General features: G+C 49.1%; 1 protein-coding gene across 2 annotated transcripts in view; it reads left to right on the forward strand.

Moving 5' to 3' along the window:
* The first annotated feature begins 1,512 nt into the window (after positions 1-1,512).
* The window catches only part of ADAP2 (ArfGAP with dual PH domains 2), a 37,685-nt gene continuing 19,336 nt past the window's right edge, over positions 1,513-19,861 (forward strand). For both annotated transcript variants that reach the window (XM_010372286.2, XM_030923473.1), the window contains exons 1-5: positions 1,513-1,732; positions 2,560-2,690; positions 6,483-6,574; positions 12,292-12,371; positions 14,585-14,697. In XM_010372286.2, coding sequence (XP_010370588.1) covers positions 1,639-1,732; positions 2,560-2,690; positions 6,483-6,574; positions 12,292-12,371; positions 14,585-14,697 — 510 coding nt within the window. In that variant the 5' untranslated portion in view covers positions 1,513-1,638. The remainder of the gene's footprint in view (positions 1,733-2,559; positions 2,691-6,482; positions 6,575-12,291; positions 12,372-14,584; positions 14,698-19,861) is intronic.

The following is a 19,861-nucleotide window of genomic DNA, read 5'->3' on the forward strand; positions in this document are numbered from 1 at the left end:
CAACGGAAATGAATCATCTTTCAGCCTGTTTAATAAACAGCTCCATGCCCCCTGACCCCAGCTGACTCTCTCACTGGTTCCTCTGTGGCTGCTCCTGGGCTAGGCCTCACCCCCTCACAGGCAAGACCCCCTCATGGCTGGCTATTCTTGGTAATGTTCTCCACCCTCCCTTCCCACTCAGTCCTGGCAGCTTGACCTCCTCCACCCCAGGGATGACGGGAATCACACACAGCATTCCAAGTGACAATTGCACGAGCTGCCCATAGGGGCAGGGGAAGCAAGGAGGCCACCATGTTTGGAGGGTTTCTTTGTGCCATCTCAGTGACCCTATTAGTGGATCTTACAGTCTCCATTTTACAGTTGAGGGTTTGGAGGCTCAGAGAAGTGAAGGAACTTGCCCAGAGACGAACAGTTGGGAAATGTGGAAATGAAGGAGTCAACGTTTAAAGCCTGAATTTCTGGATTCCTGAATTCATTCCATTACACCATACTGCTGTGCATGTGTGTGCATGTGTGTGCTTGTGCCCGCATGTATGTTGAATGGGAGTGTGGGCAGGTCAGCTAGAACATCAGCTGCAATTCACCAGGATGGAAACCTGATTTTATGCTGAAGGTTAACACCTGTCTATCATAGGCATATGGCTTAATGCATCTGTGTGTATTAACCTACAGAGGAGATGGCAAGTATGTGCAGTATGTATTTCACCAGGAGGCCCATGAGTCACTGAAGATGATGTCAAGGATTAACAAAGATGGGGGAGAGGGAAACAGGATTAATGAAATGCCGGGATTTAAGACCACCTATAACCTGCCTTCACCTCACGGTGATGGAACTTCACAGGTTAAAGTGCCTGGCTGTGTCCACCTTGGTGAAACCACACTTTTCTGGTGAACAAAATCATGCGACTATTAGTTGGACTTCTAAAAATGTGCAGGTGTCATTTATAGGAGCCATATGGGATACAGACATAAAACTGCTGACGTCAAACTCCCTGGTGTGGGCATGTGTATGTGTCTGGGGTCAGAGAGTGGAATTAACACAAGTATATAAATAACCGTGATGCATGGTAAATAGAAAGTGCTCAGGGCCAAAAGAAATGGACAGATACTACAACAGTATTCTTGGAGGCCCAGAGGCTGGAGAGATTACTCCAGGCTGGGTATCACAGAGGGCTTCCTGAAGAGGTGGCATTTGCATATAAATACGTCTCCAAATAGATGTAAGATCTCACATTAACAGAACGTTTTAACAGAAGTTAGATTCTGGTTAATTTTCCAAGAAGCGCTGAGATGCAGACATATGTCCTTGTTCCTCTTTCCTAGACGTGGAAACTGAGACCCAGAGAGGTTGAATAGGTTTCCACTGTCTCGCAGCTACCAAGTGACAGGCCACGATTTGATCTCGGGCCAGTGTGTTAGACTCCAAGTTGCGTGCTCCTGTCCCTTCCCGCGCGTCGGCGGAGCTCGGGGCCGGACTGGACCCGCCGAGGGAGGGGCGGACAGTCCTGACAGGGCGGGACGGGGCGGGGCTGGCGGCCTCCCGGGCCTGGCTGAGGCGCTGCGGCCGGGTCCCTCTCCACCTGCAGGGCCGAGCGCACGGGCCATGGGCTGAGCCCCGCTGAGCCCGCCGGGCCGGCCATGGGCGACCGCGAGCCCAACAAGAAGCGGCTGCTGGAGCTGCTGCGGGCGCCGGACACAGGCAACGCGCACTGCGCCGACTGCGGGGCGGCAGGTAAGGGCGCGGAAGCGCGGGCAGCGCGAGACCCCCGACCAGACCCCTGGCCCACGCGACTCCTCCCCTCGGCACCACCGGGTCCCGCCCTCGGCCCCCGCTGGACCCAGACGTGGGACCTGCGGGCCCGGACCCCTCCCACCCACATCGTGAACCTCTCACGCGAGCCCCGAGGGCCTTCTCCGCACCCGGCCCTGGCCCCTCCGAGCCCAGGCTCTGCTCCCCTCGCAGGACCAGACGCGGATCTTCCCACGTGCTTGGACCCCGACACGAAAGCTGGCAGCCGGGAGCCCTGCCGGTCTCGCTCTCTTCCCTGGCCAGGCACCCGACCACCCGGGTCCGGGCTCTCGGTGTCTGCGCACCCAGGCGCGCCCCCAGCCCTCGGACTCAGACATCCGAGCTAGGGCTAGAGGTCGGGCCCAGGCCCCCTACCGTCCTGTGCCCCCTGCCCGCTCCCGGACGCCCCCCGAAGGACTCCCCAGCGCCCCACCCCGCTAACGCCGAGGGCCCCCTGACAGCCTCCCAACCCGCAGCTCCGCGCTGAGCCCCTCGGTGCGTCCCCCGCTATCTCCTCTCGGTTCCCTCTAAGTCCCGTCACTTCCACGTCGCGCCACCTCAGACTCTCTCCCCGGGCCCTGGACTGCTTCCAGGATCTTCACCCCGGTCGCCGCGCAGCGGCCGGTGGGCTAACCAGAAAGTGCAGGCTGGCCGCTTAGTTCGCCTTAGGTGGGAGAAGGGGCGCCCCGCCTGCCCCAGCGCCCCGATCCCAGCCCTGGTTTTTTCGCCGCGCTTTCCGCTCAGCTCCTCTCCTACCTCTCCCCCTGCAGATCCCGACTGGGCCTCTTACAAGCTGGGGATCTTCATCTGTCTCAACTGCTGCGGTGTCCACCGTAACTTCCCTGACATCAGCAGAGTTAAATCCGTGCGACTTGACTTCTGGGACGACAGTATTGTGGAGGTAGAAAGGCATGCCCGTGGAGAGCCGTGGAACTGCGGAGCTGGAGTGGAGCCAATAGACAGGGGGCTCCGGTTCTACAGAGGGGGAAACTGAGACCCAGAGAGGGGCAAATCTAGCTAGAGGAAACACAGCCTATAAGATGGCAGCTTAGACAGAGGCCTTGAGTTCAAATTCTGGCTCCATCATGTGCTTACTTTTTTTTTCTTTTTTTCTTTTTTTTGAGACGGAGTCTTGCTGTATTGTCCAGGCTGGAGTGCAGTGGAGCAATCTTGGCTCCCTGCAACTGCCGCCTCCCGGGTTCAAGTAATTCTCCTGCCTCAGCTTCTCAAACAGCTGAGATTACAGGCGCATGCCACCACGCCCGGCTAATTTTTTTGTATTTAGTAGAGACGGTGTTTCACCATGTTGGTCATGCTGGTCTCGAACTCCTGACCTCAGGTGATCCACCACTTCGGCCTCCCAAAGTGCAGGGATTACAGGCCTGAGCCACTGCTCCTGGCCATCATTTGCTTACCTGTAAACTGGGAGACCCTGAGCTAGGTACTTAGACCTAGCTGTGGACCCTCAGTTTCCACATCTGTATTCAAGGGATACCACCACCATTTCTCTTTTTTTCTTTCTTCCTTTTTTTTTTTTTTTTGAGACGGAGTTTCGCTCTTGTCGCCCAGGCTGGAGTGCAATGGCACAATCTCGGCTCAATGCAACCTCTGCCTCTGGGGTTCAAGCGATTCTCCTGCCTCAGCCTCCTGAGTAGCTGGGATTACTGGCACCCACCACCATGCCCAGCTAATTTTTGTATTAATTTTTAGTAGAGACGGGGGTTTTGCCATGTTGGTCAGGCTGGTCTCGAACTCCTGACCTTGGGTAATCCACACACCTCGGCCTCCCAAAGTGCTGGGATTACAGGCATGAGCCACTGCGCCTGGCCACCACCACCAATTTCACAGCACTGCTGTGAAGATGATTGTAGGCTCAGTCCTGACACAAAGAAGGTAGTCAGTTAACAGTTGCTGTTGGACGGGTGTGGTGGCTCACACCTATAATCCCAGCATTTTGGAGGCTGAGGCTGGTTGATGGCTTGAGCCCAGAAGTTCAAGGGCAGCCTGGGCAACATGGTGAAGCCTTGTCTTTACAAAAAATATAAAAATTAGCTGGGTGTGGTGGCATGTGCCTGTCATCCCAGATACTTGGGAGGCTGGGGTGGGAAGATCACCCGAGCCTATGAGGGTGTGGCTGCAATGAGCCAAGATCGCACCACTGCACTCCAGCCTGGGTGAGAGTGAGACCCTGCCTCAAAAAACAAACAAACAAACAAACAAACAAACAAACAAAAAAGTTATGATTAGTGAAGTCTTGCACTGGGGGAAGGGAAATAACCTGATTCGTGGTCTAAAGTCCTCCTCCTTTCCCCCAGGCAGAAAGAGGACCACTTTGCTCTTCTGCCCTCTGGGGGTGGAAGATACCCTCAGCCTGCATGGGAATTCCATTTTGGTCAGAAAACCTCCAGAGAGCAGGCAGTTTTGCACTGTGCGGGTTGGCTGAGGGTTTCCAGGACTTTTGGGGAAGCAGGCTGACATTTACTGAGTGCCCACTCTGTGCCAGGTACTGTGCTAGACAGCACTGGACTGGAGGCTTTAGTGTGACCTTACTATGTACTGGATCTTGGGAGAGAACAATGAACAAGATAAGGTCCCTGGCCATACAGAGCTTACATTCTAGTGCAGGAGAAAGGCTGGAAACCAGTAAACCAGCACATAAACCTGAAGGATTTTATTTGCACCTTATAACTCCCATATTATATTTTCTTTTTTCTTTCTTTCTTTTTTTTTTTTTTTTGAGATGGAGTTTCACTCTTGTTGCCCAGGCTGGAGTGCAATGGTGCGATCTTGGATCACTGCAACCTCTGCCTCTGGGGTTCAAGTGATTCTTGTGCCTCAGCCTCCTGAGTAGCTAGGATTATAGGCATGCACCACCACGCTTGGCTAATTTTGTATTTTTAGTAGAATTTTTACTAGAGATAGGGTTTCACCCTGTTGGTCAGGCTGGTCTCAAACTCCTGACCTTAGGTGATCCGCCTGCTTTGGCCTCCCAAAGTGCTGGGATTACAGGCGTGAGCCATCGCGCCCAGCATTTTGTTTTGTTTTGTTTTGTTTTTTGAGATGGCGTCTCACTCTGTCACCCAGGCTGGAGTGCAGTGAGTGGCGCAATCTCAGCTCACTGCAATCTCCACCTCCCGGGTTCAAGCGATTCTCCTGCCTCAGCCTCCTGAGTAGCTGGGATTACAGGCGCCTGCCACCATGCCTAGCTAATTTTTTGTATTTTTAGTAGAGATGGGGTTTCACCATGTTGGCCAGGCTGGTCTCGAACTCCTGACCTGAGGTGATCCACCTGCCTCAGCCTCCCAAAGTGCTGGGATTACAGGTGTGAGCCACAGCGCCCAACTCCCTGTTATTTTTTCTCCTCCTCCTCCTCCTCCTTCTCTTCCTCCTCCTTCTTCTTCTTCCTCTTCTTCTTTTCTTTTCTTTCTTTCTTTTTTCTTTTTTCTTTTTTTTTTTTTTTTTGAGACGGAGTCTTACTCACTCTGTTGCCCAGGTTGGAGTGCAGTGGTGTGATCTTGGCTCACTGCAACCTCCTCCTCCCAGGTTCAAGCAATTCTTGTGCCTCAGCCTCCCGAATAGCTAGGATTACAGGTGTGCACCACCACACCTGGCTAATTTATTTATTTATTTGAGACAGAGTCTCGGCTTGAGGGCAGTGACATGCCTAGGCTTGCGAGCAGTGCCACGGTTTTGGCTCATTGCAACCTCTGCCTCCCGGGTTCAAGCAATTATCCTGCCTCACCCTTCTGTGTCCTGGCCAATGTTTTGTATTTTTTTAGTAGAGACAAGGTTTCACCATGTTGGTCAGGCTAGTCTCAAACCGCTGACCTCAAGTGATCCCCAGCCTTGGCCTCCCACAGTGCTGGGATTACAGGTGTGAGCCACTGTACCTGGCCGTTTTCTTCATTTTTACAGGTGAGATTCTCAGGGTGGCTTATCAAATAAATGGCAGTCAGGATTTGAATCCTGCTCTGTTGGGATCCAAAGCTGGCGATACAGCCTAGCAGCCCCTGCAGAGGAAAAGAGGAGCAATGCTCCTCTCCTGCAAAGGAGATGCCCAAGCCATGTGAATTAAACACCTGGTGTTTCTTCCCACTTCTGCCCTCATACTAGCTATGCCACTGCTGCCAGGGTCACTTTTGGTGCATCAGCCTCTGGGTCTCTTGGGTGCCAAAGGGCCCTACTAATCATCCTGACCTATGCACTCCATGAAGCCAGCACCCACTTCTTCTGTCCTCCAGGTACATTTATCTCCTGTAGACTTTCAGGGCTGCTATGGGTCCTGGCCATCTGTGGAAGGCATGATAGGAAGAATGTGAGCTTTGGAGTCAGGTCTGGGTTCAAATCCCAGTTCTCCACTTATAGCTGTGTTTCCTTAAACAAGTAACCAAACCTGTCTGAACCTCAGTTGACTCATCTGTAAAATGGGTACAGTGATATGAAAATGGCTGAGAGGACCCAGTGAGCTGATGTGTGAGCACTGTGGAGTCCTGTGCCCATATGAGGCATGGTTATATCTGCCCGTGATTGTTACAGGCTGGGGCTTCCCGGCAGTATGGATGACCAAGCCCAGTGGGACATCTCCTTCTTGGAGGCAGTTTCTTCTGACTCAGCCTAAGTCAGCAGGCCTCATAGTTTCATTTCACGTTTTTTTCAAGGTCTAATATTACCCCAAGTTGCTGTTGTCTTGCAGTTTATGACCCACAATGGGAACCTCCGTGTGAAGGCCAAGTTCGAAGCCAGAGTCCCAGCTTTCTACTATATCCCCCAGGCCAACGACTGCCTGTGAGTGGGTGATTCCTTAGGGACTGGGTAAGGGGGCTGTCCTGGTTCCACCTCCTCCCCCTCTCCATCTTTGATGTCTTCATCTGTGGTGGTCTCTTCTATGGGCCTGGTGCGCAGGTAGATGCAGGAAAGCACTGGATACCATCACACAGAGTACATGGGAAGACTGGTATAAGCCTCTTTCTGCCTCTATTGCTTGGGCGTGTCTCTTCCTTTCTCTGGGTCTCAGTTTCCACAGCTCTTAAATGGAGGATTTTTCTCTATGATCTCTATGATTTTTCTCTATGATCTCTGCCTGTGACATTCTTGTAGCTTACAGATGGTGGCTAACTTGATAGAGGGGATAAACACTAGTATCTTACTAGACCAAGTGTGTTTCAGCTACTTTCTTTTTTTTTTTTTTTTTTGAGACGGAGTCTCGCTCTGTCTCCCGGGCTGGAGTGCAGTGGCCGGATCTCAGCTCACTGCAAGCTCCGCCTCCCAGGTTCACGCCATTCTCCTGCCTCAGCCTCCCGAGTAGCTGGGACTACAGGCGCCCGCCACTTCGCCCGGCTAGATTTTTGTATTTTTTAGTAGAGACGGGGGTTTCACCCTGTTAGCCAGGATGGTCTCGATCTCCTGACCTCGTGATCCACCCGTCTCGGCCTCCCAAAGTGCTGGGATTACAGGCTTGAGCCACCGCGCCCGGCCTCAGCTACTTTCTTTAGAGAAATATATCTAGGGCTGGTCAGGCGCGGTGGCTCAAGCCTGCAATCCCAGCACTTTGGGAGGCCGAGGCGGGCAGATCACGAGGTCAGGAGATAGAGACCATCCTGGCTAACACAGTGAAACCCTGTCTCTACTAAAAATACAAAAAAATTTTAGCTGGGTGTGGTGGCAGGCGCCTATACTCCCAGCAGTCCCAGCTACTGGGAGGCTGAGGCAGGAGAATGGTGTGAACCCAGGAGGCAGAGCTTGCAGTGAGCCGAGATGGCACCACTGCACTCCAGTCTGGGCAACACAGCGAGACTCTGTCTCAAAAAAAAAAAAAAAAAAAAAAAAAGAGTGAGAAATATGTCCAGGGCTCTGCCACCTCAGCTCGGGTTGGCTCTGAACAACTTGCCTGAGCTGCAGATCCCTAAATAATAACCATAAAAATAAGAATAATAGCCATGCACAATGGCCAGTGTCTGTAATCCTAGCACTTTGGGAGGCTGAGGTGGGAGGATCGCTTGAAGACAGGAGTTCAATGCCAACCTGAGCAATATAACAAGACCCTGTCTCTACAAAAAATAAAATAAAATAAACTTAGCCAGGGCATAGTGGCACATGGCTATAGTCTGAGCTACTAAGAAGACTGAGGTAGGGGGATTGCTTGAGCCCAGATTGCAGTGAGCTAGGATCACATGTGTCACTGCCCTCTAGTGTGAGTGACAGAGTGAGACCTAGCATTAAAAAAAAAAAAAAAAAAAAAAAAAAAAAAAAGTAGCTACTGGCTGGATGCAGTGGCTCATGCCTGTAGTTCCAGCTACTCGGGAGGCTAAGGCACGAGAATTGTTTGAACCCGGAGGCGGAGGGTGCATTGAGCCAAGATTGCTCCACTGTACTCCAGCCTGGGCAACAGAACGAGACTCTGTCTCAAAAAAAAAAAAAAAAAAAAAAAAAAAGGCCGGGTGCGGTGGCTCACGCCTGTAATCCCAGCACTTTGGGAGGCCAAGGCGGGCAGATCGCTTGAGGCCAGGAGTTCAAGACCAGCCTGGCCAACATGGTGAAACCCCGTCTCTACTAAAAATAAAAAAATTAACTGGGCATGGTGGCGTGTGCCTATAGTCCCAGCTACTCAGGAGGCTGAGGCAGGAGAATCGCTTGAATCCGGGAGGTGGAGGTTGCAGTGAGCAGAGATCACTTCACTGCACTCCAGCTTGGGCAACAGAGTGAGACTTTGTCTCAAAAGAAAAAAAAGCTACTAATATTATTGAGCTTTGCTTAAGTACTAGGTCCTATGCAAAATGCTTATGTGCATGTGTTTGTTTAATTCTCTCAACAACCCTACAAGTACTGCTATTATCCTTATGCTATAGATGAAAAAACCTGAGGTTTGTGGAGGCAGAACTGGTCTAGCCTGTCTGACAGCAGGGCCTGGGTGACTGTGTCATGGCATTGGGAGAATTCAATATAAGAGGGGCACTTTGAAGCAGCAGGAGGGTTCAGGTCCCCCGGAGGTGAGGGTTAGTGTGGCACTGGTACCTAGTGGTCCTGGACCTCTGCAGATCTGACTGCCTGAGTCTGAGACTCCTTCCCAGGGACTTAGACTCGCCACCAGGGCTGCTAGACAGTGCCTTGTGTAAACGGGGAGAAGGAATCCCTTTAGGCTGACCCAGCCTCATAGCGGGTATGTCTGGCAAACAGAAAGCAGCTGCATTTCAGCTGCTGAGCCTCAGCAAGGTGCTTCTGGGCAGCACACAGACTATACAACCATACCTAGTGGTCTTGTAATTTCTCAGTGCTTAGACAATTAAGAGCTAGTAACGTACCTGGAGTGGCTGGAGAAGAACAGCTTTCTACTTGGAAGACCTCAGTTTTGTTTCCCAGCTCTACTGTGACCTAGCTGTGAGGATGTGGGCAAGTCAGCAAATCTGATTGTCAACATCCTCATCTCTGAAATGTAGACAATGATGCCTGCATCATAGCATAGTTGTAGAGATTACATGAGATAACTTACGTAGAACCTTTCACATGCCACCCGACACACTGGTTTGAATCCATTTCACCGTGTCTGCTTCAGAATGCTACCTGTCCATGGCCAGTTGTGGGGTGTGCTGGCTCAACTTAAGAGGGCCTGTCTCATCTTGGCTCACTGCTGCCACTCTGCCCTTTGCTCCAACCGCTCAGTAAACACCTGCTCTATGCTAGGCTTCCTGCCGGCACTACACAGACATTACTCGCCATGACTCCAGCAGCAGCCCTGCACTTTAACCCTTTTTATCTGAGTACTAATGGCCACCTCCAGGACCAAGATGGGTGGCCCTTGGTCTCCATTCCTTCTCTCAGCTCTGATCTTGTGTCCAGGTTTCCACCCTCATGGTGGGCCAGGTGATTCTCCTCAATGATCTGTGGGCTGTGCACTAGGAAGGACTCTCTCTTTCTTTCCTTCTTTCCTTCTTTCCCTCTTTCCCTCCTTCCCTCTTTCCCTCCTTCCCTCCTTCCCTCCTTCTTTCTCTCTTTCTCTCTTTCTCTCTTTCTTTTATATAGAGACAAAGTTTCACTCTGTTGCCCAGGCTGGAGTTCAGTGGCACAATCATGGCTCTCTGCAGCCCCGACCTCCTCGGCTCAAGTGCTCCTCCCACCTCAGCCACCCAAGTAGCTGGGACTACAGGTGCATGCCACCACGCCCGGTTAATTTTTGTATTTTTGTGTTTTTATTTTTGTAGAGATGAGGTTTCATCATGTTGCCCAGGCTGGTCTCAAACTCCTGAGCTGAGCTCAAGCCATCTGCCTGCCTTGGCCTCCCAAAGTGCTGGGATTACAGGCATGAGTTACCATGCCCAGCCTGGACTCTTGATTATAAGTATTAGAAACTTTATTTATTTGTGTATTTATTTATTTTTGAGACAAAGTCATGCTCTTTCACCCAGGCTGGAGTGCAGTGGCATAGTCTCAGCTTACTGCAACCTCTGCCTTGTGGGTTCAAGCGATTCTCCTGTGTCAGCTTCCCAAGCAGCTGGGATTACAGGCACGTGCCACCACGCCCAGCTAATTTTTGTATTTTTGGTAGAGCCGGAGTTTCACTATGTTGGCCAGGCTGGTCTTGAACTCCTGACCTCAAGTGATCTGCCCACCTTGGCCTCCCAAAGTGCTGGGATTACAAGTGTGAGCCACTGCGCCTGGCCAGAAACCCAATTTAAACCAGCATAAGAAAAAGATGATTTTGTGGGTTCTGGGGATCAGACTACCAGAAGGACAGTGGTGGAGCTGGCCTCAGGAAGGACCGAGTCAGGAGCTCCAACACCTTCGGGTCTCTCACACTCTCTCTGGCTCTCTTTCCTCCTTCTCTCAGCCAGGCTTCCTTCACACAGCTGGCAGCAAGGCCACAAGCAGGTGCCAGGCTATACCTTCCAGCGTGGCTCTGGAGAAAGCTCCATCAATGTCTCCTTCACTTTTGACCCTCTCGGTCCACACAGCCCAGAGCAGCAAAGAGCTCTGACCTACTAGGTTGGGCCAGATGCCCAGCTCTAGGTCATTCTTGTGGTTATGGGGAAAGGTCATATACACCTTGGAACGTTTCCCTGGAAAAAAGTGAGCAGGAACCAAACAATTAAAATAACTCCACTCTTTGGCCGGGTGCGGTGGCTCACGCCTGTAATCCCAGCACTTTGGGAGGCCAAGGCGGGCGGATCACAAGGTCAGGACATCGAGACCATGGTGAAACCCCCTCTCTACTAAAAATACAAAAAAAAAGTTAGCCGGGCGCCGTGGCAGGCACCTGTAGTCCCAGCTACTCGGGAGGCTGAGGCAGGAGAATGGCGGGAACCCGGGAGGCGGAGCTTGCAGTGAGCCGAGATAGCACCACCGCACTCCAGCCTGGTGGACAGAGCGAGACTCCATCTCAAAAAAAAAATAAATAAAAATAATAAATAAATAAATAAATAAATAAAATAACTCCACTCTCGGCTGCATGGTTTTTCTGCAGGACTCATGGATGACAATTTCTGATTGAGGTCACATTAAACACCTACTATGTGCTGAGTAGGTGCTAGGCCCTTTATATACATTTAAACCTCTCAACAACCCTGAGGGCTAAGTGAGTATAACAATAGTGTCCCGTTCCCCAAATTCAGAGGAGTTGGGTAACTTGCTCATGGTCACATGGTGGATAAATGATAGAGTGAGACCAGGTCCCAGGTGGTCGGATCCTAAGATGACTGCTCTGTCCAGTGTAGCCTGCTCAGACTTCATGGGCAGGCACAGGAAGAGGCTCCTGGACTCTCCTGCCTAAGCTCATGAACACGCAGTGGGAGCAGGCGGTGTCGATGGTCCAGGGGAGCCAGTATCTGTTTCATTGACCTAAAGAGCTGATACTGGGATTGGAACAGCTCAGTGGTTCTCATATAGCCCACTGGGAGAAATAATTCCCCCAGAGGACATTTGGCAATGCCTGAAGACATTTTTGGGTACCACAGCTGGGGAGGGGTTCTACTGGCATCTAATGGGTAGAGGCCAGAAATGCTGCTAAACATTCTATGGAGCATGGGACAACCCACAGGACAGCACAACAAGGAATTCTCCAACCCCGAATGTTAATAGTACGGAGGCTGACGAATCCTAGGTAGCTGGAGCAGGCAGTGAGGCACTGCTGTGATGTACCCACCCTCAAATGCAAGGTCTTGGAAAAGAATGCATCAGTCCAGGCATGGTGGTAATCCCAGCACTTTGGGAAGCTGAGGCAGAAGGATCGCTTGAGCCCTGGAGTACAAGACCAGCTTAGGCAATATAGGGAGACCCCCATCTCTACAAAAATTTAAAAATTAGCCGGGTGTGGTGGCGCATGCTTGTGGTCCCAGCTACTTAAGAGGCTGAGGTGGGAGGATCACCTGGGTCTAGGAGGTCTAGGCTGCAGTGAGCCATGATCACACCACTGCACTCCAGCCTGGGCAACAGAGTGAAACCCTGTCTCAAAAAAAAAAAAAAAAAAAAGAGAATGCATCAAACGCAGCTGACCATAGGCTCTCTCTTTTTAGGGTCTTAAAGGAACAATGGATTCGAGCTAAGTATGAGAGACGGGAATTTATGGCTGACGGGGAAACCATCTCACTCCCAGGTAAAGTTATTTCCATCATCTTTTGAAATCTATGTTTTAATGAGCTCTAGAAAGACAAAGTGCCTAAATATTAGGAGCAGGATCCATCCAAGAGATGCCTGCTGTTCTCACTCTGGCCACAGAGGCCAAGGTGTGGGTTCTTCTGACTTTGAAATAACAACACATCAGCTCATGGGGCTTTATGCTCTGAGTAGCAGAGAAAAATATTTGTCTCAGGTCTTTGCAGCATCACAAGTGTGTACAGACTTTTTTTTTTAGACAGGGTCTTACTCTGTTGTCCAGCCTGGAGTGCAGTGGCATGATCACAGCTCACTGCAGCTTCAATCTCCCAGGCTCACATGATCCTCCCACCTCAGCCTCCCAACTAGCTGGGACTACAGGCGCATGCCACCATACCTGGCAAATTTTTGTGGGTTTTTTTTTTTTTTTTGGTAGAGATGGGGTTTCACCATGTTGCCCAGGCTGGTCTTGAACTCCTGAACTCAAGTGAGCCTCCCACTTTGGCCTCCCAAAGTGCTGAGATTACAGGCGTGAGCCACTGTGCCCAGCCAGACTCTTTTTCTTTTCTTTCTTTCTTTTTTTTTTTTTTGAGATGGAGTCATGCTCTTGTTGCCCAGGGTGGAGTGCAGTGGCATGATCTTAGCTCACTGCAGCCTCTGCCTCCCGGATTCAGATTCTCCCGCCTCAACCTCCTGAGTAGCTGGGATTACAGCATCATGCTTGACTAGTTTTTGTATTTTTAGTAGAGATGGGGTTTCACCATGTTGGCCAGGCTGGTCTTTAACTCCTGACCTCATGATCTGCCCACCTCAGCCTCCCAAAGTTCTGGGATTACAGATATGAGCCACCACGCCCAGCGTCAGACTCTTAATATAAATTGCAGGAAGACTCCTCCACTGGATAAATCAATTAGGAAAAGATGTCCCTGCTCCTGGTGAACTTTGTTCCTAGTGCAGCTCAAGGCTTGGTGAGGAGCATGGGGTTAAATTCAGCCTCTCTTTCGACCATTGTGCAGGGTACAACCTCTTCTGTGGCCTTGGATCTGTGGCAGTTTCACCCCTCCTGTCCTGAGTCCAAGTTGACTCTGACCCAGACAGTAAAGTATACAAAACCATTCTTAGAGGGCCAGAGGCAGTGCTCAGCTCCCCTGGCTACCAGGACCACAAATGATTCTATTTATTACGTATTTATTTATTGAGTCAGAGTCTCACTCTATTACCCAGGCTGGAGTGCAGTGGCATGATCTCGGCTCACTGCAACTTCCACATCCCAGGTTCAAGTGATTCTCGTACCTCAGTCTCCCGAGTAGCTGGGAACAGGCACGCAGCACCACACCTGGCTATTTTTTATATTTTTAGGAGAGACAGGGTTTTGCCATGTTGGCCAGGCTGATCTCGAATTCCAACTTCAAATGATCTGTCTGCCTTGGCCTCCCAAAGTGTCAAGATTACAGGCGTGAGCCGTTGCACCCAGCCCATAAATTATTCTTCAAACCAGCAGATGCCTGGAGGGCACTCATTGTTTCTTTCTCTTCTTTTTTTTTTTTCCGAGATGGAGTCTCACTCTGTCACCCAGACTGGAGTGCAGTGGCGCAATCTTGGCTCACTGCAATCTCCCCCTCCCGGGTTCAAGTGATTCTCCTGCCTCAGTCTCCTGAGTAGCTGGGATTACAGGCATGTGCCACCATGCCCAGCTAATTTTTGTATTTTTAGTAGAGACAGGGTTTCATCATGTTGGTCAGGCTGGTCTTGAACTCCTGACTTCGTGATCCGTCCGCCTCAGCCTCCCAAAGTGCTGGGATTACAGGCATGAGCCACCGCCCGGCCTTATTTCTAAAGTCTCATTAGGTTGATGTCAACAAGAAGTTGGGCAGGACCATATGATTGAGTATGTATTTAGGTGTCTTTCAGAATCAGTCCAGTATCTCAGGACTTTGCCTTCTTAAGGGTCTTCTTATGAGACAGCCTGATACACAGAAGGTCAAGGAAGGAAGGTTTTAGGCAGTGGGAAGTGCCCCTGAAGTGAGAAGGCATCACAAAATTGGCCCCAGACAGGATCCTCGTGTACTGCAGCTGAAATAGGGAAGTTTGAGTGGAGATATTTTGGCAGCAGATGGAAGGCTCATTCCACCCTTGAGAACCTCAGAGATTCCTGAGCTGCTTGTGCATCTTAAGGTCACATGTGTTCACTCTTTGTCATCCTTGCTGCTTAAGGTAACCGAGAAGGATTCCTGTGGAAGCGAGGAAGGGACAACTCACAGTTTCTGAGAAGGAGGTTTGTACTTCTGGCAAGAGAAGGCCTCCTGAAGTACTACACAAAAGAAGGGGTAAGATGCCAGACCAACGAGAGCAGGTGCCTTCCTGAGCACTCTCACTCAACTAAGGTCTACATTCTAATCAGTGGTGCCTTTTCTTGTAGATAATCTCAGCCCCTGAGAGTTAGGCACAACATTTGGCTACTTTTCCTTGGTTACACAGTAAACCAGCCCACTAAAAATCACAATTTCTGTCCACCTAGAATCGGCTTAGACAGGTCCATGTTTAAGCCTTTGATGACCACTTGGTTTTGCTTCATTTATTCATTCACTTAAGAAACATTTATTGAGTATCTACTGTGTGCTAGACATTATTCTAGGCACTGAGGATGCAGCAGGGAACTAAACAAAACTCTTGTTCTCAGGGAGCTTTCAGTCTAGTGAAAGGAAAGAACTCCATAATCAAAACATCAATATATAATATACCAGGAGGCAATAGTTTTATAAAGTAAAATAGAAGCGGCTGCGCATAGTAGCTCATACCTGTAATCCCAGCACTTTAGGAATAGGTTGAGGCAGGGGGATTGCTTGAGTTCAGGAGTTTGAGATCAGCCTGGGCAACATGGTGAAACCCCATCTCTACAAAAAATACAAACATTAGCTGGGTCAAGCACATGCACTTTTGTGTGGTGGCGCATGCCTGTAGTCCCAGCTACTAGGGAGTCTGAGGTGGGAGAATTGCTTGAGCATGGGAGGTCGAGGCTGCATTGAGCTGAGACTGTGCCACTGTACTCTAGCTTGGGTGACAGAGTGAGACCCTGTCTCAAAAAGAAAGAAAGAAAAAAAAAAGTAAAAAAGCAGAGAGTGAGAAGATAGAGAACAATGAGAGTGTGTCAGGGAGTCAGGGAGTGCTGCCGCAGAGTGATCACGGAAGGCCTCTCTGGTGACATTTGAACAGATAACTGAACAAATGTGAGCACTGAGTGACATGGCTATGTGGGGGAAGAGTAGAAGTGGGAGCAACAGAATGTGCAGAAGCCCTGAGCACAGGTATGGTCAAACACCTACACCTTTGTACCGATTTGAGAAAGATGATCCCTGTAAGAGGGTGCAGCCCCTGGGGCCCAGTCTCAAAAATCAGAAGCCTGGTTTGCAGTTACCAGTCAGCTAGGAGCTTTTTACACAGTGCACAAACTACTTAACCATAAGCTGCAGCCCCGGCCCTGAGCTAGAAGTGTGTTTGTTGGGTATAGGGCATCAAGGAGGGCAGAGTAACTTGTGTAGAGTGAGCAAGGAAAAGGGTGGAGGGAGATGAAGTCACATGGTGGAGGGCCTTGTAGGTCACAGCAAGACGGGATTTCTTTTGGTAACAGTTTATTGAGATATAATTCACATACCATATAATTCACCCATTTAAAGTATGCAGTCAATTGACTTTTAGTATATTCACAGAGTAGTACAACTATCACCACAATTCAGTTAAAAACTTTAAACCCCTTATCCCTTAGCTGTAATCCCCTGCCTCACCCCACCACTAGCCCTAGGCAACCAACAACCTACTTTCTGTCTCTATGGATTTGCCTAATCTGGTTTATTTTATTTTATTTTATTATTTTATTTTATTTTTTTTTTAGAGACAGGGTCTTTCTCTGTTGGCCAGGCTGGAGTGCAGTGGTACAATCATAGCTCACTGCAACCTTAAATTATTGGCCTCAAGTTCTCCTCCTGCTCCGGGCTCTCAAAGCACTGGGATTGCAGATGCATACCACTCCACCCAGCTAATTTTTATTTACTTATTTATTTTTGTAGAGATAGGGTTTTGCTTTGTTGCCTAGGCTGTTCTCAAACTCCTGGCTTCAAGCAATCCTCCGCCTCAGCCTCCCAAAGTGCTAGGATTATAGGTGTGAGCCGCTGCACCAGGCCCATATCTGTTTTTTTATTATAGCCATCTTCGTTGGTATAAAGTCATATCTCAGTGTGGTTTTGATTGGTGTTTCCCACATGGCAAATGATGTTGAGCATCTTTTTAATGTGCTTATTGGCCATTTGTATATCTTATTTGTAGAAATGTCTATTCAGATCCTTTCTCCATATTGGTCGGGCACGGTGGCTCATGCCTGTAATTCCAGCACTTTTGGAGGTCGAAGTGGGCGGATCACAAGGTCGGGAGATCGAGACTGTCCTAGCCACCACAGATCCTTTCTCCATATTTTAATTAGGTTATTTGCCTTTTTATTATTAAATTGTAATAGTTCTTTATATATTCTAGATGCAAGTCACTTACACATGTATGATTTGCAAACATTTGGGCTTTTGGATTTTACTGAGTGAGATGGGAAACAATTGGAGGATTTTGAGCTGAGAAGTGATATTATTTGACTTAAGCTTTTGATTGATTAATTGATTGATTTGAGATGGAGTCTCGCTCTGTCGCCTAGTGCAGAGTGCAGTGGCGCGATCTCGGCTCACTGCAACCTCTGCCTCCCGGGTTCAAGCAATTCTTTGCCTCAGCCTCTCCAGTAGCTGGGATTACAGGCGCCCGCCACCATGCCCGGCTAGCTTTTGTATTTTTAGTACACAGGGTTCCACCATCTTGGCCAGGCTGGTCTTGAATTCTTGACCTCGTGATCCACCCGCCTTACCCTCCCAAAGTGCTGGGATTACAGGCGTGAGCCACCGTGCCTGGCCTATTTATTTATTTTTTGAGATGGGATTTCACTCTGTCGCTCAGATTGGAGTGCAATGGTGTGATCTCTGCTCACTGTGACCTCCGCCTCCTGGGTTCAAGCGATTCTCCTGCCTCAACCTCCCCAGTAGCTGGGACTACAGGCGTGCACCACCACACCTGGCTAATTTTTGTATTTTTAGTAGAGACAGGGTTTCACCATGTTTACCAGGCTGATTTAGAACTCCTGACCTCATGTGATCTGCCTGCCTCAGCCTCCCAAAATGCTGGGATTACAGGCATGAGCCACTGTGCCCAGCCTGACTTAAGCTTTTTATTTTATTTTCATTATTTTATTTTATTTTATTTATTTATTTATTTATTTTTTGAGGCGGAGTCTCGCTCTGTCGCCCGGACTGGAGTGCAGTGGCCGGATCTCAGCTCACTGCAAGCTCCGCCTCCCGGGTTTACGCCATTCTCCTGCCTCAGCCTCCCGAGTAGCTGGGACTACAGGCGCCCACCACCTCGCCCGGCTAGTTTTTTTTGTATTTTTTTGGTAGAGACGGGGTTTCAACGTGTTAGCCAGGATGGTCTCAATCTCCTGACCTCGTGATCCGCCCGTCTCGGCCTCCCAAAGTGCTGGGATTACAGGCTTGAGCCACCGCCCCCGGCCGACTTAAGCTTTTTAAAAGCAGCACGCTGGCTGCTGCTCGGGTGAGTAGGAAGGAAGGAGGCCAGAGTGGAGGCAGAGAAATTAGTCAGGAAGCTATTGCAATAACCCACATGAAGAAGAGTGGTGGATCTGACCAGGATGGTTAGAAGTGGTCAGATTCTGGATATATTTTGGAAGTAGAGGCAATAGAATTTATTGAAGGATTGGATGTGGGGTGTGAGAGTAAGAGGAATCAAGGATGATTCCCAGATTTTTGCTCTACAAAACTACAGGAATAGATTTGCTATTTACTAAGGTGGCAAAGACTTAGACCCCTAAGGAGATGCTCAAAAGTCCTTTTTATTTTGAGATGCCTATTAGTCATCCAGTAGAGACATGGGGAAAGAAGTTGGATGTATGTTTCCTGAATTCTAAATCCAAGTGACAGAAGTTGGATGTATGATTTGGAGGCTTGGAGAGAGTTTGGAACTGGAGTCGTCAGCATGTAGACTGGTTTAGTAATGGGACTGGCTAGGATCACCTCAGCAGGAAAAAGGTGTTCAAGGACTGAGTATTTTGGTTATTTGTTGCTGAGTAACAAACCATCCTAAAACTTAATGGCTTAAAATATCAATTTACTATTTCTCACAGTCCCATGGGTCAGGAATTTGAGCAGGCCTCGGCTGTTCTGGTGTACTCCATGTGGCATCAGCTGGGCTACTCTGCTGCCCTTAGCTGGCCAGAGATCCAAAGAAGCTTTCACTAATGTCTGGTGCCTTGGTGTGCTCTATATGGTTGCTTTCTCTTCCTCATTCAGGAGTCTAGCTCAAGCTTTCTTGTGGTTTGGCTGCTGACTTCCCTAAACAAAAGTAAATGCTAGCAGACCTCTGGAAGGCTCACCAGGAGCTGCATTCTATTGGTCAAAGCAAGTCATGCAACAAGCCCTGATTCAAGAGGAGGGGAAATAGATTCAACCTCTTCATGGATAGAGTGTCATGTACACACTGGGAGGGAAAGACTTGGTGAACGCCGTCTTTGGAGACCATCTAGCCCACTGAGCCCTGGGGCATTCCAGTATTTAAAGGACAGAAAGATAAGAAGTTTTCAGCAAAGAGAATGTGAAATTGTGGCCAACAAAGTAAGCGAAGGATAAGCTCTGAGCACTTTAGCCTTCACCTTACTCTATTTCCTATACATAGAATGATTATATATTTCCCCTGTTGCTTTTCTAGGCAGACCAGAGTAATGCTAAAAGGTCTGTCTATGGGGAGGAGAAGGCAGGATGAAGAGAAGTGGGTTAAAGGGTACAAACATACTGTAAGGTGGAAGGAATAAATTTAATATTTGATGCCAGAGTGGGATAACTATACTTAACAAAAATCCTCGCGTGACCAACACCCTAAATATCCTGACTTGATCACTACACATTATATACATGTAGCAAAATTTCACATGTACCCCATAAATTTGCACAAATAATAATAAAAAAATCTGTCCAATGTGGCCACAGTCTAGGACCAAGTGAAAAATGTTAAGAGATGAAGAATCTTTACCTTCCAAGTTAGAGGAAGAATTTTTTCTCAGTCTTCAATGTAAAGCACTGAAGAATGTGACTTTTTCAACATTTTTGCTGAAATGGTACAAAAGGCAGGAAGAGAAAGCGCTACTGCAGTTAGGAAAGGTCATCACACCCCAGCAGCTGCTGTGAGTTGGCCTCTCGGCAGGGCCTCATCACTGGTTGAAAAAAGTTGATCTGGTTTTCAGTCTTACACCAGTTTAGTCCAGAATAGTCCAAAAGTAAGATAGGCTCCCTGTGTTATTTATTTATTTCCCAGAGTGGATATTTTAAAATCATAAAGGTAACTAATTTTAAGGTAAAACTTTTGGATAATACAAAAAAGGAAATGAAGTATAAAGAA

This window comes from Rhinopithecus roxellana, chromosome 19, assembly GCF_007565055.1.
Source record: "Rhinopithecus roxellana isolate Shanxi Qingling chromosome 19, ASM756505v1, whole genome shotgun sequence".
NCBI lineage: Eukaryota > Metazoa > Chordata > Mammalia > Primates > Cercopithecidae > Rhinopithecus > Rhinopithecus roxellana.